The sequence below is a fragment of the Bipolaris oryzae genome (genome assembly GCF_000523455.1).
Source record: "Bipolaris oryzae ATCC 44560 unplaced genomic scaffold scaffold_148, whole genome shotgun sequence".
In the NCBI taxonomy this organism is placed as follows: Eukaryota; Fungi; Ascomycota; class Dothideomycetes; order Pleosporales; family Pleosporaceae; genus Bipolaris; species Bipolaris oryzae.
The window spans coordinates 27,739-52,782 of record NW_006911424.1 but is presented as its reverse complement, the minus strand read 5'-3'; the positions used below and the strand labels follow the sequence as shown (position 1 = coordinate 52,782).

The window sequence follows — 25,044 nt, the reverse complement described above, 5'->3', positions numbered from 1 at the left end:
TTGAGCTGAACGAAATGAATGAATGATGTATAGAGCATGCATCTCTTAGACTAATGAGAGACGGCTTCGATAAAACCATGTTTACATGTTGCCTGTCCAACCACGTGTGTATGTATGTATGTGTGTGACGTGTACAATGCTGGTGTTGCGTGGCTTGTCATTGAGAAAAAAATTCGTAACCATTACCACGTATCTATCGTCTCTTCCTCCCTATCTCTTTCTCTCTCTCTCTCTCTCTCTCTCTCTCATTTCTCTCCACATCTACTCAAACCCCTCCCCCTTAGCATCCACCTCGCTCTGCGACCTCTCCAGCGATGGCCCCAGATCAATCGGCGGCGGCGCCTTTTGCCCGATCAGACTCTTCCTATGCAACCTCGGACTCGCATCCAGCGTCTCCGCCACCTCTTCCACCTCGGGACTCTGCATGCCACGCCTCGCCTCGTCATCCTCGTCATCACCCAGCTGCCCGCCAAACCCCTTATTCGTAAGCCTCAAGCCCATAATCTGCTGGCGCAGCTCATCCACAAAGCGCTGCATATCTCCATACGGCAGCGCCGTTGCCGCGCCCTCTGCATTCTCTGCCGTGGTATTGTACAGTCTGAGTGCCGTATCGAGGGCTCTTTCTGCCTGCTGCGATTTCTCGAGGCGATACCAATTTTCGGCTGCGAGAACGGACCAGAGTGCTGCTTTCCTGCGGCGCGAGCCCAGTTTGTAGGCGCCGATTCCGGTGCGGATGGCGTGGCAGGCAGATATACGCTCTGTGACGAGTGCGTGGCCGACGGGGCCGACGAGGCCTGTTTCCAAGATGCGGGTTGCCCAGCGGGCGGCGTCGTCTGCGGCGGCTGGGCCGCGGAGGCGGAGGAGTTCGAAGGAGAGGGCCAAGGTGCGGAGAGCGTAGTAGGGCGCTGCGCTGCGCTGGCGGTCAGTGTACGAGTAGGACGCTGCTTCGATCCAGGCGTCGATGTTTTCAGCGCGCGATTTAGCGGAGAGGGGGGTAGGCGACATGAGGGCGGATAGGGCGGCCATTTCGGCGGCGCCCGCGTAGTGGCGCCATGCTTTGTCGTTTTGGAAGTCGGTGCGGAGGATGTCGTAGGTGCTGAGTGCGAGCTTCCAGTCGCGCAGCATGAAGCAGTAGTCTGCGAGGCGCCGCATGATGGCTTCGGGAGCGTCTGGGCGGTAGAAGCCTTGCAGACTGTCGTAGTTTGAGTTACTGGATGCGGTGGATGAGGAGCCGCTGGTGCGGGAACCGCCAAAGGGGGTCCAGCGTTTGGAGAGAGACATGAAGCGGCCTGAGAGACCGCGGCGTCGGGAGAGGATTTGCTCGTTCCACGTGGCGACGCTGCGCTCCATGTTGGGTATTATTGACTGTGTAACTAGTTCACGGATGAACGTGCGCAGACTGCTGATATCAGACTCCTGGAAATAAGGGGTTGGGTCTGTAATGTCGTCTGTGGTTTCTGCAGCGAACTATCAGCTACATGGTTACAACTGGCTGTGAGCAACCATCTCGTACTTACCTCTTCGTTGAATCTCAGCCAGTTCTTCCGAAGCAGACATCCACTCGCAAGTCGGCAAGCGTACACTATCGTCGTCCGACGCTATGCATTGCTGACTCTTGAGTCGCAGTAAATGGCAATGTAATCCAAAATGTCGCTTCATCGAATCGAAAGTCTGGTTCGACTTTGCAATGTCTCCAGTTTCCTCGTCGTGTATTAGAACGTAGTAGCGTAAAAAGTCGTTTTCCACCCATTGCGGAAAGCGGAGGTCCCCATCGTGCTGCCGGTTGTACAGTCTCCGTAGCTCTTCTATCGGATGTGGGTTGCGCGAGCTGATTGCTATTATACCAGCAACGGGATGCGAAAAGGTCTCATGCGGCACGACTGGCAGCCCTGATAATAACCGCCGTAGGTAGAGTGTGTAGAAAGGGGATGAGGTACTATCTATGGGTGGTCCTGACGCCTCGCCCTGGTTCATGAAGTCGGAGACAGCATCTTGCCTGTTGAATTCAGAGTATTGCAGATGGCGATCTACCAGCTCTTCAATCTGTGAGACATCACCCCCTGAGCGCCTCACTCGCGGTGCGGGGCCTGATGGTGTTCTCTGCCCGCCGGTCCCAACACGCAGGTCTGGATATGCATCGTCGACGCCAATGAAGCGCACACCAAAGTCCTCCCAGCTCTTGCTTGCCCCGTTACTATCTCTTATGGTTACCTTGCCGGGTACCGACTCTCCGAATGGTCGGAGTAACTGCAACAGGCCCCCCTCCAGCCCCTTTGACTGTATCAAGTCCTCTGTCTGCGCATCCGCAAGGACAGCGACAGATGGCACAAAGGCCCGCTGGATCAGCGTCCGGTACTCATCTGATACGCCTGGAGGCAGGCTGCTCGGCGTACCTGTGCCGCTGAGGCGCGATCCCGGGGAGAAGACGGAGCCCTGAGGGTGACTCGGGGTAGGCGTTGCGGCGCCAGAATTGGGGCGCGACGTGGAGATTGTGGTTGTTGACTCGAAGAGCTTGGACAGGCTGGGGTTGGAGCGGCGGTATGGGAGACTAGAGAGAGAGGATGCAGGCGAGGCGCGGTGTTTGGGCAGTATCATGGAAGCCTCCGGGTCGGCTGGGTACTTTGGGGGTTTCGGCGTGGCATCTTGAGGCGGCGTCATGGGAGGCTAGGGCGATGCGCCCGCGGGGTTCTGAATGCACGCGGGACTTCTGAGGCTGCCGGCATGTATCCTGATTATCGTCGACGGGCTGGAGGCGACAGCGAGCCGTCAGTAGTCGAATTCGCTATTTGGTTTGGAGCGGCGCGTGTGTGACGACGTTGGGGGTGATGCTGGATCGCCGTTGCGGCCGCTGCGCTTTGTGACTGGACGAATTGCGGCATCTCCAGCATCACTCGCATTTGTCCCCCCAGTACCAACGCTGCGGCTCTGCAACAATTCGCAAAGCTTATTTTTGCCATCTCCAATCCTCTTACGCTCTTCTTTTCACTCCTTACAGTGCTTTGCTGGCGCACAAACATCGACCGTTCCATCCTGACTCATATGTATGTCTTTGATAAGTCGAGCCTGCCGGATTCGTTCACCACCAACGCTTTCACGGCTATACAAACGTGACTTCCCTGCATTAACTACACGCCCTCGTTTGACAGCACGTCTCACTCACAAAGTTCTGTATTCTCTCACTACGTCAATACCTCGCATGTCGAGAGCAAGCCCCTCGCCTGAATTACAACAGCCAAGCCCCAAGAGACGCAAAATTGCTGCTCCTTCACCAAAATTCATCCGCCCCTACGGAACCATGACTTCATCAGAGGGTGCCAAGTCGCCGCAGCTGGAGCTGACAGAGGTTGAATCCAAATTACGGCAGTTGCTGCTGGATGTAGCTGCCTACATCGACGAAACCCCCTCTAAAGAAGGTGTCAGTGGAGTCCAGGTACCAGCAGAACTTGCAAAAGAAAAGATTACTCTGCGTTGGACGGGAGGATGGGTGCGTGACAAACTGCTCAACGTTGGTAGCCACGACATCGATGTGGCCATCAACAAAATGACCGGCGAGCACTTTGGTCTGAAAATGCAAGAGTACCTTGAAATACCAGGCAATGCAGAAAAACATGGTCTCATTGAAAAGAGCGATGGGCTGAGTGCACGCGACAAGACGAAGAAGATTGCACCGGGTCTGCACAAGATTGAGGCAAATCCGGAGAAGTCTAAAAACCTAGAGACTGCTACCACGAAAATCATGGGCATTGACCTGGATCTTGTCAATCTCCGGAAAGAAACCTACAACGAAGTCTCTCGCAATCCCCAGATGGAGTTTGGTACCGCAGAAGAAGATGCTATGCGCCGCGATGCTACCGTGAATGCCATGTTCTTCAACCTGCATACATGTCAAGTCGAGGACTTTACAGGACGTGGGCATGCCGATATGGCTGCCAAGATCATCCGAACACCACTGGAGCCCTATCAGACATTCAAAGACGATCCGCTGCGAGTTTTGCGGCTGATTCGTTTTGCTAGCCGTCTCGACTACACCATCGAGCCCGAGACTGCGAAGGCCATGGGGAATCCGGAAATCCAAGAGGTTCTCAAGATCAAGATCAGCCGAGAGCGTGTGGGCATAGAGTTGGAGAAGATGCTAAAGGGCCCTAGACCTCGAATGGCCTTGGAGCTTATTGACCGGTTTGGTCTGTACCGGACTGTCTTTACAGATCCAACACGTGAACTGCCCACGGAGCCGGAGACGGCCTACTTCAAGCCAGCATATGAGGTGGTCGAGTCGGTGGTGACAAAAAGTGGCAACGTGCCTACAATTGTTCCAGACACTCTGTTGAGGAACGAGGACGACAAGTACCTAGCCTGGGTCTGCGCTACCATGATGCCTTGGGCTGATGCCCCCACTGTACCCCATGAGAAGCGTCTGCAGCGGCCATATTTCGTCGCTTGTCTTGTTGCAAGGGAAGGATTCAAAGCCCCGAACAAGGTGTGCGATGTTATTTCGTCGTCGCTGAAGAACAGCGAGGAGATTCGCAATTTGGTTGCTCAGTGTGCAAAAGGACTTCGACGGCCCGACACCATCAACCCAACCAGCGACCCCACTGCTAGAGATACTCTGGGAATGGCCATTCGGGGTTGGGGGTCTACTTGGCGGACGCAAGTCCTCTTCAACCTTATCTACGAGGTCGTGCTCGGGCGGGTATCGAGAGCAGGTAGGCCAGTCCATTTCAGTTTTCAATTTGAATTATACTGACGATATCTAGACCTATTCCGCTCGTATGCCAGCTTCCTCAGCCACGTTACCGAACTCAATCTCCTCGAGGTCGATACCTTTAGGCCTCTCATCAAAGGAACCGATCTCGCAAAAGCACTCAACACCAAACCTGGGCCGTGGATGAAGGAAGCATTGGATGTCGTCATGGCCTGGCAGCTGCGCAATCCCAACACTACCGACACAGCGGAGGCCATCGAGGCTGTCAAGGCTTCTAGAAGCGAGCAAAACGAAAGTGAGCTTCCCCTTCGCCTAGCCTCACACTTTCTTCAGCTTACCATCCCACCTCTCTTTCCGCAGAATAAACCTACGTCGAATGCATTAGAAGCCTCGCGGCAACCGGCTCCCTGGAAAGATGCTGGAAATCAGTACGCGCTCGATCTGTTGGTATGGACGATCCGAACGCTGGACAGGAAAACAATCGAGGCCAAATGGCAGTTTCTGATGCCACCAATCCTTAAGATGATGGATGATATTCATGTGGAATGGAAGGCTAAAGGTTGTCACCTGCTTGGTCTATTACTCGAAGTTTTGCGCCAAACACCGAGTAGTGGTAGCTCACAGAAGGCTACCATGCAAAAGTCTAGCTCAACGAGCTTCCTCCAACGAAGTGGATACCGTAACGTCTTTGCTGAAGCCCTTCTGCCCATGTTCACGTATATTCCTTCAATCACACCAGAAAAGGAATCGGTGACATTGTTCCGAGAAGTCTTCCCTGCAGTGATTTCGCTTGCTCTACTGCTCCCCGAAGAAAACAGCAAAGGCGATAACAGAGAGCAGTTCTTGGACAGGATCCTTCGAGAAGGTGTTTTTTCTCCTCTTGGACATTTCACTACGCCCTCTTCGTACCCCGAACTTGCTACTCTGATCATGTCACAGGTCCCCATTGTGGTGAATCATATGGGCATCAACACAGTCAAGCACCTACCGGATATTTTGCCTTTGGTTTCGGCGATTCTACAGGAACCCTTTGTGCTTGCCCACCAGCCACTAGTTGCTTCAACTCTGAGTGCACTGCAGAGTGTCATGACGAATGCCTGGCCAAGATTGCCTGGTCATCGCGGTGCGATTATGATGGGCCTGTGCTTATTGTGGATCCTATGCTTGGAAGAGGAAGAAAAATCTGGTAGTCAGCCTGTTGAAGAGATCAAGATGCAGGCTCAAGAAACAGTCGCGATGCTGGACGCCGTAATGCAAAGCGTGGACGAAGCAGGCATAGTGGAGACCTGGACAAGAGAGAAACAGGATTTGGTTGGATCTCGGGCAGGATTTGACGAAATATTCGGACAGTGTGTGGAGAAGGAGCCTCGAAACCAGACGGACGCTAGTTAGAGTTGTCTATCAGGTTCCCACGTGTAGAGAAAAAAACAGGAGTGGTCGCATGCGGATAGCTCCCATTGCCGGCCAATCGGCTACTGGACCTGCAGCGTGACGACACTACTACAAGGGCTTTTCGATATTTTCATATAAACCCCGCATGGGCGTCTAACTATTTTGACGATGCCACGATGTAGGATACGGAAGCTGGTAATCAACGGCATGGATTGGAGAAGAATTGCATCAGCAGATAACGTCGAGCTTGGCTGGTTGCCGGAGGGCGTGTGGCGGTGCAGGGACGTCGAGAGACAGATGGCATGGCATGGCCTGGCCTGGCCTGGCAGGGTCAAACTAAGATGTGGAATACGATGCTTTTTCAGATAAAGTGCGACCCTGAGTACCAGATATATGGACAGGTTCGTACAGCCACGCATGCGGAGCTACTACATGATGGTAGTAAGTAAGTAGTCACCAATCTGCTGCACACGTGGGGCCCGCCAACATCCGGCAGTGACATTGCAAATGCACAATGGTGTTCGCGACAGGGAGAGTGGCTGGTGCAGCTGGGCTGCGCCAACGCTAAGCGGGCCGCACACCCCTGACATGGCTGGGCCTGCCATTGGATGCTTATTTTAACGGACGCGCGTCTTATGTTGAATAAGATGAATCCCGGACGAATGCGTGATATCAGCATGACGCCTTGAGGCACTCTGAACATGGGGAGTCGCATCTAGTAGGTATATTCGGAAACGGAAGACTTGTCTTCCAGGCCATCCAAGGGCGGCGGTTCTGCGGCGGAGTCGTCTTGTTGCAGCCACATCACATACGTATGCGTATGGACTGCTGCAACAACGGCGTATACGACAGCCTAGCGGAGATTTAATCCGTGCCATGGGTCTAGAAACACGGGGCCAATAGCAGACATGGTGCTGGCGTACAAGTAAGTAGCTACCCGTGGCTTTATGGATGCTCGTTTGGGCAGTGCATGTCGCGCCTTGTCTGAGGCAGAAAGCGTGGCGGTGCTCCAGGGCCAGCAAAGTCGACGATGCGCAAAGCAGAAACAGGCTGGCGCCGCAGAAGCAAATTACATACTCCATGCCCAAGCACACAACCCAGCGCACACACATGCTTCACGCCGAGGATACAAAGAAAAACCACTGCTCCATGTGCAGCGCGTCTGGCGCATGCAGAGTCTCGACGTCAGGTCGATCAGCGGAGGAACTCTCCAAGCTCGGACACAGCCTTGCTAGGCCGGTTTACTGACTGGATTGTGCACCCACCCCCCCTTGACGGGGCGCGCCCATATTCATCCCGCTGCGCCCACCGCAACTCCTTGTGCTGCTGCCGCTGCCGCTGCCGCTACCAACTACCTCACATGTCCTCTGGGCCAGCTACGACGCTCCCCTCGATCCATTGCGGCCACCCTCGACTGCGACCCCAGCACCTCGAGGCTCCGCGCCGCCAGTGCTCGCCATAGCCAACTGTCCCATGACCATGGCCAGGGCTTACATCGCGTTACTCAACTCCACGACAACCACGACGACGTGTCTAGTTGGCTCGAACCAGGACATCACCACACTGCCGACCCCCTCGCCGCCCCCGCCTAAGCCGTACAACCTCACCGCTCGCTCCGCACCCGCCTCTGCCTTCCCCAAGCCCAAGGATTCCGCCCCATATACTTTCTCAAGGCTGCCAATGCCTCTCGAGCTTGCCATCTCCTCGCGGGCGCATTGGCTCAGCCGAGTGCGCTCATGTCTCCGCCTGCTCATCATCGTCCTAAGCGGCGCCGTCGTCTGCATGCTGATGCACACGTTTGAGATTTATCGAGGCAACCGCTACATCGACCTGCGCAAGGGAGAGTTGCCCATGGTCTGGCCCGCCCACACAAATCTCGCCCCGAGCATCGTGCTCTTTTGCATTGCTGCTGCCAACTTCCTCGCCTCGGTCGCCATCCTCACCCTCTCCTTCAAGCGCTCCTTCCGCCGCCCCTTTCGCTCACGAGACGTCTATCGTGTCGTTGCCGGCAGCTTCGGCGTCATCACTTGGATCACAGCGCTGGTCGTTTTCTATTTGCTCAACAAGGCGAGCAAGGCTAGCTTGGGTCGATACTCGTGCACAAACAAGAACTTGTTGACGAATGGGCGATATCAGTATCGCGCTGTTTGCGAGGAGCAGGTAAGACTATCCGCTCGTCAAACTCTGCCCACAGCATTTGCTAATATAGTTCGTAGGGAGTCGCATTCTATACCGCCATTGGTGCTGCCTGTGCAGAGATCCTCACCCTCGTCACCCTCGCCATTTCTGCAGCCTTGTCGGCCAAGAACAACCAAGAACCAGTCCCGACGATACAGATCCGCGAGAAGAACAACTCCATAAGCTCGGGATCAAAGTACCATAGGCCTCTCAAACGATGACATACAAAAAAAATCAACGGTCCTGTTCGATGGTTCTTGGCCTCCGTTGCGCGCTCCGTTCTCCTTTTCCTTATTACGTCGCTGCATGATACCCCGGACATCCTTGTTTAGCGACAACAAAACCGAGATTTGCAATGGCGTTTTCTGGTTTCCTTTGTTCAGGGCCGCTAGCCTACTGTCATGACCTTTTTTTTGCATTGCGCTTTTTTCTTGTCACTTTTGCATCGCATCGCAGCATCGGCATATCCTCGGAGTCTTCTGCGACTTTTTTTGTATAGTGGCATTTTCTGATCAACCAACATCGCACCCTACCACGCAAGATCAAGCAAGCCCATAGGAAGGGCCTATACCAAGCTAGAAAGCGCTGCAGCCACTTTTTCTGGACTGCAGCCTAGATATAGTCCTTGTAATTGGAGCAAATAGAGGGATGTAGCCTTCAGTTCAATCGGCTACATAGTAGAACAAAAATCAAACAATGAGAAAAAGTATCTTTCCCATTTGTGGTGATGTGTTAGGTTGTTGACGTTTGCGCACGTCTAGACTCGTTCGTGAATCCACACAGTACGTAAATGTCCATGGGTCCAAGCTTTAGGCTTTGCGCTAGCCGACATCCCTGCAAAGGCCCGCCGAAATTCAGATGCTCGAACTTTTCGATGCGTACAACGCGACATAACTTGCGCCATGGGGAAAAGGACTGCCTATGACGCCCATGCCAGGAGTGCGCATGTTGATCGCGAGAACAAGCGCCAGAAAATCGACACTCACTATGAACGCAATTCACCACGGCCAAATGGCAGTGCCGAGGAAGTTACCGCTGCGCGCGACCTGCAGAATGCTCTCTTTTTCGACCAGAGCTCCCAGAGCAACTTTCGAAGCGGTAAGCATAGGTAGTATCACTGGAATTTAATAGAGACTCATCAGCATAGGCCTGAGCTTGTTCAAGCATTTCCTCGATTCCATTCTTTACCCGGCCGACGAGCACGATCTGCCCCGCAAACGAGCTATTCTCCGCGAGTATCTGGACACACAAAAAGGAAAAGGACGAGAGGAGAAGGACAAGGCTTTCTTACAAAATCTTACCCAAGCATGGGATTATGCGGTTGAGACCAACAACAGCCCTATCGTTTCTCAGGTCACCGCTGTACTCGCACTCTTATTCAAGGTCTTTTCTAGCCACGGCGATTTCCTAGAGTACGGCACACTTTTGGCAAAAACACTGCTGCAACCATCCATTGCGCGCCGTTTCGTGCGTAGTACTTCGGCCGCATCCAAGGAAGAGAACGTCATTGCGCCCGCACTCCGTCTGCTTACTGAGCTTACAAGATTTAATGAAGGCGCTCATGCGAGGGCTGTCTATGCAAAGAAAGATTTTACCCTCGAACCCAAGATACTGGGTAGAAACATCAACCTAAGCAGAGAACAATCGGTGGCCGACCATGTCAAGAAACCAAGCATCCGAACCACGGCGATCCGATACCTCTTGACGCACCTAAGGTATCAGGACGAACGCGCGAAAAGCGAGATACTTTCCAACACCAACGTTGTGCGCACCGTCTTCGACCACATCCGTACAGACCCGCCGTTTCTGATATACGAGATACTAGATGTATTCAGAAGCCATGTATTCCAGGACAAAGCAATTGCACGACAAACCAAGAGCAGGATCTTGAGTGGAAAGACACTTTCGCGGATAGCAAGTTTATACAGTTATGAACCAGAAGAGGGGTCCCTTTCTGAGGGACAAAAGGCTCCCGACCAGCTTGCCCATGATTTCTTGCGTCTAGTCTGTACCGATCCCGCATATGGTGTTATGCTGCCCACGCAAGGTTTCTATCCATCTGCCTTTGACGATAACGAGGATGAACAGGATGATGCAGCTGATTACGGCAATGACCTGGGGCTCGACACCGTTGGCAGTTACAGCAAGATAACAAAAGTACGGAACATTATCTTGTCAGAGTTCATTCAAAGTCAGAGACCATATGCAAATACACTGCATCAGGAACTTGTTGTGGATATATTCCGAGCTTGCCCTGAGTTGATTGCGGACTATTTTATCAAACGACGCGACTTCAGCTACGACCCTAAGCTCACGTCAACCTGGATCGGCTATTCAGCATTCCTGTACCAAACCATTCAGCTACCAGTTCCAAAATATTTTGGCGCGAAGAAGAACTATCGCGACTATCCTCCTCCAGTAGCTGTGCTGATGAACAGCATCCTGCCCCAGCCTTTGAACCAGCAAGTACTCACAAAGTGTCTCAACCACAGCTCAGATCTTATACAATTATTTGCGATACGGGTCTTGATTGTGGCCCTTCAGAAGCTACGAGGGATTCTTCAAGAACTCGGCAACGCCAGTGCTGTGAAATCATCCAAACAGTGGGATCAGGCGTCTAAGCGGTTAGTATCAGAGGTTAGCCGACGTTGCCCAGCGATCCGGACGGTCTTTTTGGCGCTTAAGAAGCCCGGTCTCAAGGATATGAAGCGAGAGTCAATCACAAGGCTATTGCGACTCTACTACGAGGTGACTCCTCAGGTCGCGCTTCAGGAAAAGTTTGATGTATCGCTGCCCCTGTGTAACGCATTGGTGGAGGCCGAGAAGCCGACTGCATTACCAGAGGACAAGGTATTTCGCATCATGGAGCTTGAACACTGGATACAAATGGCAAGGTTGTCGCCAGCGATGCGCTGGTGGCAGAAGCAGAGTAGGTTTTCACCTTACCGGTTACATCAGCTAGTGGACTTGACTAACAATTACAGAAACGCTTTCGTACTCGCCATTTGTCACGCTCTTGAAACTGCTGGTAACATCAAAGGAGAGCGAGCTCTATGCAGGTATTCGATCTCTGCTGAGCGACATCTTGCAGGATCAAGAGATGCTGCAAACCAAGACTTCGCCCGATGCGCTTGACGCACTCATTGCCAGTCTGGGATCAACGTCAGGATCAAGCGCATCCTCAACAGAGGTACTTGAGTTCCTAGACGACTGCTGCGCGCGTTTCACCAAGGTGCCCATTAAGTACTTTGACGATTTGGATGCCATGTGCGGCCGCATTGGACGACCCGCAAGCGACATGGGGCCGTTTAGCAACCTGCTGATGACTCTAGTTGAGCAGTGGCCGTTCAAGGGTGGAGAGACAGCAACGAGCAACGCAGCCGATGCTCTTGCGCAATGGTTATCGCGACTTCTCTATCTTCTCAAACTTATTGGCGAAGATGAGAGGATGCTGGGCCAGGTCCGCGACGCCCTTGTTGAATCGGCCAATGTAGCATACAAGGAGGTGCTCAAGGATGCTTTCCTGTGGAAGATGGGCAAGGAAAAAGCCAAAGAATCATTGAAGTTGGCAACTGGTGCAGACTTCAGTGGGTCGGAACGATCATCGACGTCGCCTGTGCCAGTAGCAGCGCGAGTACAGGAAGCTGAACAGCAGAGTAGGACGAGATCTGTGGTCGATCTGGAGGAACCCCCAGTTGAAGACGAAAAACATACAGGTCTGATACGCTGGAGGAAGAAGGAGCTGAGTGAAGCGGTTGAAGACGGAGACATTGGAGAGTTGATTCTGTGTCTCTGCTCCGAACATGGTGAAATCCGCAAGCAGGCTATCAACAACATCCGACAGGTTACAGCAACGATCAAGTTCAGCAGTCAAGGAGATGGCTCTGGAGGGGATGCGGGAAGCAGCATCAACTTTGACCTTCAACAACTCTATCTCCTTCTCGGTGAGCTTTTGGAGTCTATTGATGAGACTGGTAGGGAGGCCTTTCCGTACGTTGGTGGCGTATTGGCTGCACGTTGCGCGAGCATCGTTGCAGACCCGACCCACTCGCTTTTCAGCACAGTGAACCGATTTCTCACTGCCTCACCGGCGTGGGATGTCAACTCCCTATTGCGTTTCTTCTGGCACCGTATTGTGGCCAGCCAGCCAGACGACGACACGACCTACCACAAGGAGGTGGATTGGTACTTGGATTACTTGATGGATAGTTTGAGGACAGGGGCAGACATGGAGTTGTTTAGGAGAAGCAACATATTCGAACAACTACTGAGCCACTATGGGTCTCGGTCATGTTCGGCGTCTACCAAAGACAAGATTGTGAAGCTCCTGTTGCGGGCGACACATGTAGGGGGAAGCACAACGCTCATCACACGATGCGGACTGATGGCTTGGATCCAAATGATGCTCGACGGACATGACGCGCGACAGGGTGCCCTGAGGATACTGGCTACGCGCGTTTTTGAGACATGCGATCAGGAGAAGGTGGCGGCATGGAGTAGCGGTGGTCTGGGCGAGACGGTGGCCCGTCTCACCAAAGCCTGAAGATATATATGATATCTAATTAAATTTTTTGGGGCACACTACTAAAAGGCCCACGGCTGACTGAAGTTCTGTGCGACGGTCAAGTCACATGCGGTGAACCCTAGAATGACGCACCTACCGTGTTTCCACACCAGATCTTGGCAGGGCTCTCTGTCGTGGAGGCCCGCACCACTGGCAACCCAATACACACTGCCATAACAAACTCACGCTACCACTTGCACGCCCACGCTTTCCCTGTGTCCCATTTGCGCCTTTGAAGCGACGACGACATTTTTGAGCCACAACCACGTCCGCCCTTGGCACAAAGTCACGACTCGAGAGCTGATCCCTCTCCGCTTCAGTCGCCGCTACTGCAGCCCAGGGTGTGCGCTACTCCCCTACCACGTTGCATCCCACCAAGAGCTCATTCACCTCGCTCTCCCGCCTTGCGACACACACGCGCACTTAGACCGAACGCCACAAATCCTGGCCCTCAGCATCACGCCTCTCAACTCTTCCACCTAACCACGACCCACAACCCATCGCCCACGCCCGCACACACACAGACGCAATCATATCCAATTGCAAGCGAGTCGACAGCAAGCGACTACCAGACGGCCCTGAAGCTGCCCCTGCCGCCGTCGCCCGGCACTCCAAACCCCCCAATTTGCATCCCGCCCTGCTGTCTCGAGCTTCAGCAGGTCGCTCCCGGCCTGCCCCACTTGCATCCCCATGTCTGCGGTGCCCTCAGTCGCGACAATGCGGGGGCCATCGTACTCGGAGGCTCAATTGCTGGCTCTGAAAGAGTCCCCACTAGTGAAGAAGCCCGATGGCCTGCCGTCAATCTCGCAATGGATGGACGTGCCTGTCGATCAAAATGCCAACAATGGCCACACAAGCAATAATAACAACAACACTACCAATACCAACAACAACGGTACCATGCGTCGCACTCGAGGTGCACGGGAGGGAGAAGGCGCCACGGCAAACGACCAGCGGCCGCTGCACAACCCCATGGGCCAGTTTGGTCGGCGCCAGAGCATGCGTAAGTCTTCTGATGCCCAGGGCATCAAGGCCGCTATTAACGCGCTTTTTGTAGAACCCGGCGAAGAGACTGTGCTCGGCCCGCCAAAGCTAGCCTTCCTCTCAGCCCGCACTCCGGCCAAAGCAGCGGGTGACGCAAAGGAACGTACCGGCCTCACATCTACAGACGGAGACAACGGCGGAGATCGCTTCCCAAAGAACGACCGATGGACGCGAGACCGTGAGACTGATCGGACCCGAGACAAGGGCTACACCAATGGACGCCGCGCCCCGCGAGATGATGGCGAGGGCTGGACCAATGTCAAGGGTCGCAAGAGCCTGGGCCAGGAAGACTTTGAGCGCTTCGGCCGCAATGGTGACCGCAACAGGGATAAGCACGAGGGCGACCCAGAGGCTGAAGCGGCCCCGCGTCGTAACACCCGTGATCGAAATGAGCCGCGATGGGGGCGCCGTGACGAAGGTAGAGATGAGGGGGCAAAGACTGGCGTCCAGGGCGGTTGGCGCGAACGCGAACGAGACCGGGAGCGAGACAATGGCCGCGAATGGACCCGTGGTAGTGCGGCTCGCGGTGAGGATGACCCAGAGTGGATGGACGCCAAGGTAGAGAAGAAAGAATTGAAGCCTCGCACACAAGAAGACTTCCAGCGCTGGAAAGAGCAGATGCGGGCCAAGGATACGCCAGGTGGTGACAAGGACGAGCCGAGAGAGGCTCCTACGGAGGCGCCTACTGCAAGCGCTATCACTGCAGCCCCCATGTTAACTGCGCCTTTGCACACACCTTCTGCTGGCGAAGCTACTCAAGGTATTCTCTTCGGAAACTGGGGCAGGGACAAGTCCACAGAGATACCACCGGCAGAGAATATCTCAGCCAAACCAAGGGCAGACAAGAAGTCGAGGTTCATGACCATGTTCGCCAAACCCGAGGAGCAGCAGGCAGCACCGAACCAACCTCCGGCACCACACTCTGCATCCCCAGCACCTCCCATGGAAGCAAATGCTGACAAGGAAGGCTTTCAACGTATTCTTCAGATGCTCGGTCAAGTCAGTACAGGTCCATCGCCAGCTCCACTGCCACAAACAAATATGCCTACGCCACCAAATGGCATGCGACAGGGCGGTGGCATCTCCTTGGACTTCCATCAACAATCCCCTCCGCCCGACCCACAACACGGTAGAATGCCACCACCGCGAACTCTTGAGCAGCAGAGTATTCTAGAGAACATCCTGGCTCCTCGTCCTGCAGCACCAGAGTCTCGTCCGTCGCAGCAGCTTCGCTTTAACAATATGTCAACAGAGAATCTACATTCTGATCAATTCAGACTTCCCCGCCCAGGTTCCGGTCACCCTGAAGACCACTTTCCTCATCAGCCGCCCCCACCACGAACCATCGCTCAAGATGCTAACCTTACCGCTCTCCTGAATAGCCGGGCAAGGGAAGAATCACAACGTGATCAAGCGACGAAACAACGTGAGCGCGACTTTTTGCTAAACCTCATGCAACAACCTTCTCGCGGCACACCACCTCAAGCACAAGGCCACGGTCTGCCTCGCCCAGCCCAAGAGAACCCCAATATGGCTTTCTTTGACCAGCAAAGACAGCAACCACAGCCACCAGCTCAGCATCAACCCAAGGGCCGTGGTGGTCCTCCCCCAGGCTTTATGGAAGATCCTCGCATGTTCAACGAAAGTGAAATGTTGCGCCGGGATGCTGCTGACCGTCGTGAGCAAATGGAGCTCCGCCAATTGCAGCAAATGCAGCAACAACAAGAGGCCATGCGCTCGAAGAATCCCCGCATGCCCATGGGATTCCCTGGCCCTGAAGATGCTCTCATGGGCCTTCAGCGCCGCAACACAGGAGGCGATCCCCGCATGCCTACCAACATGGGCATTCCTTCGCAGCCCACACCCGATATGCAGTACATGGGTGGACGAGGCCAACCCGGCATGCCACCCACACCCCAAGAGCGACCAAATATCGCTCCACCACCAGGCTTTGGAGGCCCCATGCGTCAACCACCTGGTCTTGGCGGTCCCACTCCTCCGCAGATGGGTCCTGGAGGACCAAGTTTCTCCGCTGGCAACACACCACTTGGACACCCTCCTGGATTTCCTCCCGGTGGTAACATTCGTGGATTAGGATTCCCAGGCGGACCCGGTGGGCCAGGAGGTCCAGTAGGACCCGGTGGCAACGGCATGCAAGGACCGCCCGGCTACTTTCCACCACCAGGCTACGGTGGACCGCCAATGCCAGGTATGCGTGGTGGTGAGGACCCAAGAATGATGTTTGACGGCCAGTTCAACGGGCCTCCACGACAACAGCCAGGCCGTCCGGGACCACCCAACATGTACTAAGAAGTAGGAGAAACGATGTGCAGTACATGCACTATGAAAGAGATGGTATGCAGCACATTGCACTAAGAGAAGGAAATGTTACGCAGAGCGAGGCTTGTCCTGATTTGCAAAAGCAGCAAAAAACGCATTGTTGAAGCAAAAGAGAAACCAAAACGGAAGCAAACAACAATTACCAACGAGATTGGATTAATTGATTAATTGATTGATCTTTTCAGCCACTATGTCATGTATATGTTTGGTTGGGTGGTGACTTACTTGTAGAGCATAGCGTGGCGTCTCGAGGAAAAAAACATGTATGCTACATGCACAAGTCACGTATGTGTATTAATGTAAAGAAATGCGAAGATTGTAAGCTGTTTTGTTTTGCCGTGAATCGAATGTCGCTGTCTGTATATACACACTGCATAGCTTGGAGGAGCGCGCTTAAACGTTCTTGCCTTGTAAGGACTTGAATGGGAGCTCTTACCAGAATTGGCCCCCAAGTCAGTTGATGCCTGCCCAGATTTGCTACGCCTCAAGACTGCTGCCATGCCCAATAGGCAGCCCGCAGCCCACAGCCATGCAGCCTTGCAGGGGCATCAAGTGCTTGCTGGCAGCCTACTCGACGTACTCTGCAACTCTTACCTCTACCTGCTTGCATTGCACACCGTTATCAAACCTGCAGGTATTGTTGGCAGAACATGCTGGAACACGATGCGCCTTCTCAAGTCTTCCGCAACAGGCAGTGGCTTCGAGCTAACATCTTTCAATGACGACCTCGTCCCTCCATACGCCATTCTCTCTCATACCTGGACCGAAAACCAAGAAGTCACCTATGATGAGCTACTGAAGGGAACAGGCACCGACAAGGATGGCTATGCTAAGATTCGATTCTGCGGCGAGCGCGCTGCAGCCGACGGACTCGAGTATTTCTGGGTCGATACTTGTTGCATCAACAAGGCTACGAGTGACGAGCTCAGTACAGCGATCAACTCCATGTTCCGCTGGTACCAGCGTGCAGCCAAGTGCTACGTACTACTCACAGACGTTTCTATACCTGAAGAAGTCACCAGCACTGAGATATCCGGCATATTATGGAAGCAAGCCTTTCAACGCAGCCGATGGTTCACGCGAGGCTGGAATTTGCAAGAGCTACTAGCGCCAGCCAGCGTCGAGTTCTTCTCTCGAGACGGCAAGTGGCTGGGCAACAAGATGTCGCTAGAGCAAGAGATACACAGAGTCACTAGTATACCCGTCAAGGCGTTGAGAGGCCACAGCCTCGCCGAGTTTAGTATTGAGGAGCGAATGAGCTGGTCTGCACAACGCACGACTACGATCAGGGAAGACAAAGTGTACTGTTTGCTCGGCATCTTTGGAGTGTTTCTGCCGCTCATTTATGGAGAGGGAGAGGGGTATGCCGCTTTGCGTCTCGAAGAGGAGATACAAAAACGCCAACAAGGGAGCAAGAAGGCGGATTTGCAAAACTCCTCCGGTTTGTATTGGGTAGTATTGAAATGCATGGGCCACTTCGCTGATGACCTACAGCCGTATTGTCAATACCTTTTCCACGAAATGAGCGCTTCGCCGGACGAGAGATTCAGCTTCAGTCAATGAAACAAGTTCTACTTTCGCCTGGCGCCCATCAATGGCTGACGATATATGGACTCGGGGGCTGTGGGAAATCAGCGCTTGCTCTCGAGTTTGCGTATCGCGCATTTGCGGATCAAGCTAGACGCCTAGTTTTCTGGGTACCAACTATGAGTCAGGAGAGTTTTGAGCTTGCCTATCGAGACATTGGAGCCAAGCTTCGCATACCAGGAATCAATGATGCTAACGCAGATGTAAAGCAACTTGTCAGGGATGCACTGAGTTCCGGAAACTTGGGTAGTTGGCTAATGATAATTGACAACGCGGATGACTCGGAAGTCTTGTTAGGAGTCAGTAACAAGACAATCAAGCTGGATCGATTGATTGACTATGTTCCTCGCAGTACGGGTGGATCCGTGCTCTTCACTACTCGCAGTAGAAAGGCAGCAACAGACCTGACCCCAAATAATGTCCTCAAGTTGAATGAAGTGGACAAGTCTGAAGCTCGGCAGCTATTTGTTCACCGAATAAATAATCAAGCATCGCTGAATGATGAGACAGCTGCTGATGCCCTTTTGGAGACACTTACAGGCCTGCCGCTGGCTATTGTACAGGCTGCTGCTTTCATCAACCAGAACGAAATATCAGTTTCTGAATACGCATCACTGCTCCAGGATGCTGGCACCAAGGCCGAGCTCTTTAGCGAGCACTTCGAAGACCTTGGTAGATACCGAGACATGGACAGTACCGTCGCGAAGACGTGGTATATCTCTTTTGAGCAAATCCAGAGGCAAGACCCTCTTGCAGCGGAGTACCTTTCGTTTATAGGATGCATTGATCGTATTGGTATTCCTCAGTCACTATTGCCACCGGAAAGATTCGCTGTACAACAGACAAAGGCAATTGGAACACTGACTGGATATGCATTCATTACAGAGAGAAGACAAGCCGTACCAGGATCCAGCACCGAGAGACTTTTTGATATGCATCGACTAGTACATATGGCGTTGATATGGTGGCTCGAGGGACATGGCAAGCGGGAGGAGTGGGCAGGCATAGCAGTAGCCCGAGCTGAGAAATTGCTGCCATATGGTGATTACAGAAGCTCCCAAATATGGAGCGTGTATATTCCGCATGCAATGTACTTGGCTGGGCTCGTTGGCCTCGTAGATGACTTAACGAGAGCTTCACTGTTAACACGAGTCGGCCAGTGTCAAGCAGCTTTGGGGCTATATGAACTATCAGCGACGACACAACGAATAGCATTATCATTGAGAAATAAAGCGCTAGGGCCTGAGCATCTAGACACCTTGCAAACTATGGGCTGCTTGGCGTTTGCCCTGGATGGGTGGGAAAAATACGATGAGGTCGAAGCGATCCGTAGGGAAGAGCTAGCGATACGTGAAAAGGTGCAAGGGCCTGAGGATGAGGATACACTGACAACTATGGGCGGACTGTCGTTAGTGCTGTATAATCAACGCAACTTCGTCCAAGCTGAGGCGTTAGGCCAGCAGACACTGGCGCAGTGCAAGAAGCTGCTAGGGCCTGAGCATCCAAATACATTGGCAACCATGACCAACTTGGCTCTGGTACTAGAAAGTCAAGGGAGATGCGAAGAGGCCGAGATATTACATAAACAAAGGTTGGAGATTACTGAAAAGCTGTTCGGGCCTGAACATCCAGTCACACTACAAAGCACGCTCAATTTAGCCATGATGCTGTTTTCCAAGAAACAATACACAGAGGCCGAAGCAATGTGCCAGAAAGTACTCGATATAAGGAAAAAGGTATCAGGTCCTACCCACCCTTCTACCCTGAACTGCATGAACAGCCTAGCATTAGTCCTTACATGCCGAGGCAAATACACTGAGGCCGAAGTGATGTGCCGGCAGACACTTAAGCATCAAGAAAATCTGCTAGGACCCGAGCATCCAAACACGCTACGTACTATACACAACCTAGCCCTTACATTGTATAGACAAGAAAAACACACTGAGGCAGAAGGAATGTACCGGCAGGCGCTTAAGGGGCGAGGGAAAGTACTGGGACCTGAGCATGTCGATACGCTAAGCACTCTGTACGACATTTCGCTTTGTCTTGAGGAACAGAAGCGCGTGGCGGAGGCTTTACCCATGTTATACAGGTCATTGACTGGGTTTACTGCTGTACTGGGGGAAGCCCATCCATTTACCGTGTCGTGTCGTATGGGTTACAACCATCTCCTTGAGTTACAGGAGAAGGACGATTGAGTAGGGTGGAAAGAGGCGTATGCACAGGTCAAATCGTTCATGACTTTTTTTCTAGTGTTTTACATAGGATTTCTAGGTAGCGATACGTTGTAGTTTTCTGTTTTGATTAGGCAATTGAGATGCTGTATCTGTTAGTTTGATCGGAGAAGAGAGGGCTGGGGGGAAACAAAAGGGGGTAATCGTAATTGAATCAACCAGATACAGTCTTGTTTTGCCAACAGTATGCACGATATGGTTAGTCCAAATAAAAAGCTGACTGACAAGCGATTTGTGTAAGACAGGAGGGTCGGCGTGTTGGTAAATTGTGGGAAATGGGTCAACAGACTGCAGAATCGTAAGGTTGCTAATATTAAGAGGTTGAATCTTTTTGTTTTTCGAATGAACAAAAAGAAAAAACAGAGAGCGGCTAGCTACAGATCTTGATGGATATTCTTTATGGAAATCTCGAGGTTTTAGAGATTGTGGTGTTTGCTTGCGTTGACATGGGGTGGTGATTTGTTGGCTCATGAATCCCTCCTTAATCAGCCAATCCCCGCACTGGCTAATTACTTGACTATTAGCTATCAAGCGTGCACCAACAGGCGATAGCTATACTGTAGGAAAGAGTAGTACACCTAGTTCCGAAGCAATCTCTAACCGTAATCTAGTAAAGAGTACGGCGTGTTAATCGATTTGGGAGTCATTTCGGCAACAATTGGTGGTTGTACAGATTGGGCTGCTTGCTACTCATAGCCTTGCGGCTGAATATTTCTCCTTAGATATAATGTTCAAGTCTGAGATCTACGTATAGGCGCTTAATAGGTTGTTATTGTACTCGATGTGCCGTGGTGGCTCTGGAGGTTATATCGCTTTATCTTATTGAAAAGATGAGTCTTTTTAAATTTTGCGAGAAGGTATCAGTGGAAAGGTAATTCTTACATAGACTTGGTATTGTAGCTAGAGAAGGAGTCGTAGTAAGTAGCCTTAATATAATTTTGTATTATTTCAATTAGTATGCTGACAGTCTCTTACTTCCAAGTTAAAGTATCGATTGTTTCCTCGTTACGGCGGTTGTTCCGTTAAGAGTGGACAGATGTTACCAATACTACAACAATCTTCTAACACCTTATGAATTCCCCACAGACAAAGGAAAAGAAAAAGGGAATCCTCCACAATATTTTTCTTCTCTCTCTCTCCACCCCCAGAATACAATCAAGAAAGAAAGGAAAAAAAGGAAGTAAGGGAGAGGAGGGAACCATACGACCATCCACCATTAACCACTCACAGCACCAGCATGCCGAGGAAACTAACAGCAGCAAACCCAGCATAAATACCCATAGCCAACTTGCCATGTGCAAAGAAACCCGGCGCATTCACTCCCGCTGCCGCACCAGGCGACCCAGAACTCTTCACCGCACCACCATTACCACTACCACCACTCACGCCCGCAGTCCCCTTACCCGTAGCTGTCGGTACAGAGCCCTGACCATTCACGCCCGCGGCACTCAGCAAGCTGGTACAGACACTCGCGGTAGTCGCGGACTGCGTCTTGGCTCTGCCCGAAAAGCTGCACGCATCCGCGCGCTTATTCTGACCGATATAATACTGATTCGCGACAAATGCGAGTTGATCTTTTGGATCGCAGCCCGAGTACGCACCATAGTCTCCTTTTGTTGCGTTGCGCGCGATGCCAGCGCAGTACTTTTGGTTTGCGCCGCAGATGTAGTTGAAGTCATTGGGGTAGGCGTCTTGGTTGTCGGAGGTATATGTGCATTGGAGGCTTTCGAGCATGCAGGCGCAGAGTTGGGGGTTGACTGTTGGGGGCAAGGGCGAGGCTTGCGGGAGCCAGGTGCCGCCGACGGAAGGGCAGGCTGGGGCGCTGTTTGTCGGGGTGTAGGTTGAGCGTTGGGTGGCGGAGGGGGTGACGGATGCGAGTTGGTCGCGGAGAGAGGTGAAGTCGGGGTATGGGGAGACGCTGGCGTCGTTGTTGGTGAGGCTGACGAGACCGTAGTTGTTGGCGCCCATGAACCATTCGTAGACTATGCCGCCGGAGAAGACGTTGGTCATGTTGCCGTAGAGGACGGGAACTTCGGTGAAGGGTCGGCTGGTGGGACCGCCGGGGAGGCCTTCAATGCAGCCGTATTCGGCGAAGAAGACGGGGACTGGATAGTCGGAGAAGAACTTTACGCGCTCGTCATAGGAGGAGGCTGTGTAGCTACTGTTGCCGCACCAGGAGTAGACGTTGTAGCCCCAGAAGTCAATGGAGGTCTTGTTGCCTGCGTCGCCGGGCTGGCAGGCAAAGTAATGAGCGAGCTCGTTGCGGGAAGGCACGTCGGCGGTAGCATAGCCCACACCGAGAGTCTTGCGGTAGTTTTGGTTCTGGATGTAAGTCTTTGTGTCACGGACAGCAGCCTTGACAAAAGCAGCAGCAGCCGTTTGGTTGTCTGAACTGACGTTTTCGTTGCCGGCGAAGAAGCCAATGACATTCTTGTACTTGCTCAGCGAGTCGATGACGCCCGTGTATCTGCGGTAGAGGGTGACATCCCACTCTGGATCGTTTGAACGAATCGAAGTAGAGGGCTCGCCCAAGTCCGAGACAACGTAGATGTCGGCGCTGGCCAGCTGCGCCATGCAGTCGTCGTGGTTCTTGGTGGGGTCAATCGCGTAGACACGGATGACATTGGTGAAGAGCTGCTTCAGGTAGGGAATGTCTCGTCGGCAGGCAGCGCCATCTGCAAGAGGATCGGTGTAAGTGGCATTGGCGCTGGTAGAGCCGTTGGGGCTGTAGTTTTGCTGGTAGGCGACGCCCTTCATGAAGCTGCGAGATGTGTCAGTGTGAGGTAGTAGGCGAATGCGAGTAAACTGCCACTTACAATTGCGAGCCATTGTTTGTGTAGAAAAAGTGCTGGCCAAAGACCTCAATATCGGGAATGTCATCGTAGCTGGCAGCCTGAACGCTCCTGGCAGCAAGCGCCGCCACTGCAGCTTGGAGCACGCTCTTCCACATGACGGTTGCAGTGGGCGTGGGTAACGAATGTGAGAAGTTATCAACGAGTGTACAAGGGCACAAAAGCCTTCTTGTATGTATGTGTTTGTGTGCAGTGGTGGTGAACAAAGACGCGGATGGCTGGCTGAAAGACTGACTACCTATTGGAGAGAGCCGGGGGTGACGGGTGTTTTCATATGCCAGGGACGCGTGTCTCTGGAGGGGCAGGTTTTACGGGCTGGGGCTGCAGGTACTGCATCCGGACGAGTGTGCTATTCTAATCACTTTAATGGCGCTGGCCGGGCCGAGGGGACGACGACGTAATAGGATGGTGATGATGTTGGTGGTGGGTGAGTGGGGCTGTGCTACTGGCCCACTTCTCTCCACTGCTCCCGGGCTAAGCTTTGTGACCTGTGGCTTGGTCTGGTTGGCTTCCCCGGATTCTGCCTGGCGACGTTGCGAGCTGCTACTCGTGTCATTCTACTAAATCTACCATTTATTCATCACGGTATAGGCTGTCACTCCAATTCTCCCCATCGCTTCATGCATGGCTGTGGCACCGAGTTGACACCTGGTCGTAAGGCCAGCATCCGGCCTCCCGAAGGTGCGCCACTTTCTGCCGTATCCAATGCCGTTTAGCGTGGCCGCGCGCCTACACACTACGCGTATACAACCAATATACTACTCACATACGCACTAGTCCACTCCTCGCAACCACCTACCCATGTCTTCAAATCCGCCCATAATAGCGCTCGCCCTTTGTTGTGCTCTGTCGTCTTATTTCCGGCTTTCTGCAGCTTCTCGAAACACTGCGTCGCTTGCCATAATGACCCCAACGGCTTAAACCTGGTCATCATCGCTCTCAGCCCTATCTACACCCGACCGAATTCTACTTAAGCACCAGCCTCAAGATGTACCACAACCATGTTATGATAGACCTCGGTATCATCGCGGTCTTCATCGAGTCTCACCTCCCGAAACGATGGTGTTGGACCAACCCGGATTCTGTGCTTGACGCACCACTTCACCGGCTCCTGTCCAGTACCGCCGCCACAATCAAACCCTTGTGGCGCAGCATCGCATCCATCCCCTCGGAACTGCCGCGGTTTATGATGCTTATCCTACTAAGCTTTGACGTCGCGCTGTGACATGCATTAGCAATAGCTAATACTTTGCACTGATGGCTAAGTCTACTGGACTCAATAATGGTTATAATTATCCACCGGAAACCATGAACCCTAAATACCAACACAATCTAGTTCAATAACGTTGGCCTCAGGAAAACACCAGGCATGTGTCAGTGTTCATCACCTGGAAGGTTTGATACTCGAGAATGACAAGCGTCCGAGACCTGAAACTTGTCGTAGCGACTTGGCCATGGGCCTCCCGGGGTCGACAAGACAGTGCGAAACTTGAACGTGCGTTGGTGACTAGCACCACCCAGAACCACAACTGCGTAATGTGGCGCAGTCTAGTATTTGATTGAGATCTCAAAAGGAGCCATAGGGTATTAAATCCCCAACAGCCCAGTTGTTTGTTCGAAACCAGGGCCAAAAAAGGTGCCTGACACTATCATCTGTACGCAGAATTCAAGCTACAACCCTGCCAAGTCCTCAATACCTCTGACAACGCGGCAGTCATAACCTTGGCGTTCTCATTCATACTCGTACTTCTTCAGTCGAAACGTTGCGCCTGATTCACTGGCGTCTTCCCTCCGGAAATGTCGAGTACCGTGACCGTGGCGTTCGTCGTTCCTTTGCCTAGGCTGAGCGCACAAACAGAATCACTACAGTGCAGAGACCACCAACACCCTCAACAGATGCCTGCCGAACCGAACTCATTGTAAAGTCAATCTTCTCGAGAAAAGCATCAGTGATCAAATGGGAAGAAAGATACTTGGGTAAAACAGCAGATATAAACACCGCAACCGTGCCTTTGGTTGAGCCTCGTATTTTCTTCGCATAAACAGTATTTGCGCCGCGTTTATGTGTCATTCATCAAATAGATATCTATAAATCTATTAACAGCTAACCCACCGCTAGTTTCTGAGTCGGCATAGCACGATAATTTACAC

At 52.7% G+C, this 25,044-nt stretch overlaps 7 protein-coding genes across 7 annotated transcripts; 5 read left to right on the top strand and 2 right to left on the bottom strand.

Annotated features, from left to right (window-relative positions):
* Positions 1-261: 261 nt before the first annotated feature.
* Positions 262-2,658, bottom strand: COCMIDRAFT_29062 (uncharacterized protein; the record flags this gene model as incomplete). The annotated part of the gene is made up of 2 exons (XM_007692983.1): positions 262-1,457; positions 1,518-2,658. The coding sequence occupies 2 exons, from the start codon at positions 2,656-2,658 to the stop codon at positions 262-264; spliced, it is 2,337 nt and encodes a 778-aa protein (XP_007691173.1).
* A 637-nt stretch (positions 2,659-3,295) lies between these two features.
* Positions 3,296-6,094, top strand: COCMIDRAFT_103917 (uncharacterized protein; the record flags this gene model as incomplete). Its single annotated transcript, XM_007693000.1, has 2 exons — positions 3,296-4,703; positions 4,755-6,094. The coding sequence occupies 2 exons, from the start codon at positions 3,296-3,298 to the stop codon at positions 6,092-6,094; spliced, it is 2,748 nt and encodes a 915-aa protein (XP_007691190.1).
* A 1,473-nt stretch (positions 6,095-7,567) lies between these two features.
* COCMIDRAFT_103876 (uncharacterized protein) lies at positions 7,568-8,493 on the top strand (the record flags this gene model as incomplete). The annotated part of the gene is made up of 2 exons (XM_007692999.1): positions 7,568-8,254; positions 8,311-8,493. The coding sequence occupies 2 exons, from the start codon at positions 7,568-7,570 to the stop codon at positions 8,491-8,493; spliced, it is 870 nt and encodes a 289-aa protein (XP_007691189.1).
* Positions 8,494-9,174: 681 nt separating this feature from the next.
* COCMIDRAFT_8104 (uncharacterized protein) lies at positions 9,175-12,815 on the top strand (the record flags this gene model as incomplete). Its single annotated transcript, XM_007692981.1, has 3 exons — positions 9,175-9,370; positions 9,420-11,201; positions 11,257-12,815. The coding sequence occupies 3 exons, from the start codon at positions 9,175-9,177 to the stop codon at positions 12,813-12,815; spliced, it is 3,537 nt and encodes a 1,178-aa protein (XP_007691171.1).
* Positions 12,816-13,526: 711 nt separating this feature from the next.
* On the top strand, positions 13,527-16,190 carry COCMIDRAFT_29058 (uncharacterized protein; the record flags this gene model as incomplete). Its single annotated transcript, XM_007692982.1, has 1 exon — positions 13,527-16,190. One exon carries the CDS (start codon positions 13,527-13,529, stop codon positions 16,188-16,190), a length of 2,664 nt encoding a protein of 887 aa, XP_007691172.1.
* A 693-nt stretch (positions 16,191-16,883) lies between these two features.
* On the top strand, positions 16,884-20,005 carry COCMIDRAFT_103886 (uncharacterized protein; the record flags this gene model as incomplete). The annotated part of the gene is made up of 3 exons (XM_007692998.1): positions 16,884-17,661; positions 17,715-19,104; positions 19,357-20,005. 3 exons carry the CDS (start codon positions 16,884-16,886, stop codon positions 20,003-20,005), a joined length of 2,817 nt encoding a protein of 938 aa, XP_007691188.1.
* Positions 20,006-21,265: 1,260 nt separating this feature from the next.
* COCMIDRAFT_39627 (carbohydrate-binding module family 43 protein) lies at positions 21,266-22,991 on the bottom strand (the record flags this gene model as incomplete). Its single annotated transcript, XM_007692987.1, has 2 exons — positions 21,266-22,802; positions 22,858-22,991. The coding sequence occupies 2 exons, from the start codon at positions 22,989-22,991 to the stop codon at positions 21,266-21,268; spliced, it is 1,671 nt and encodes a 556-aa protein (XP_007691177.1).
* Positions 22,992-25,044: the final 2,053 nt, after the last annotated feature.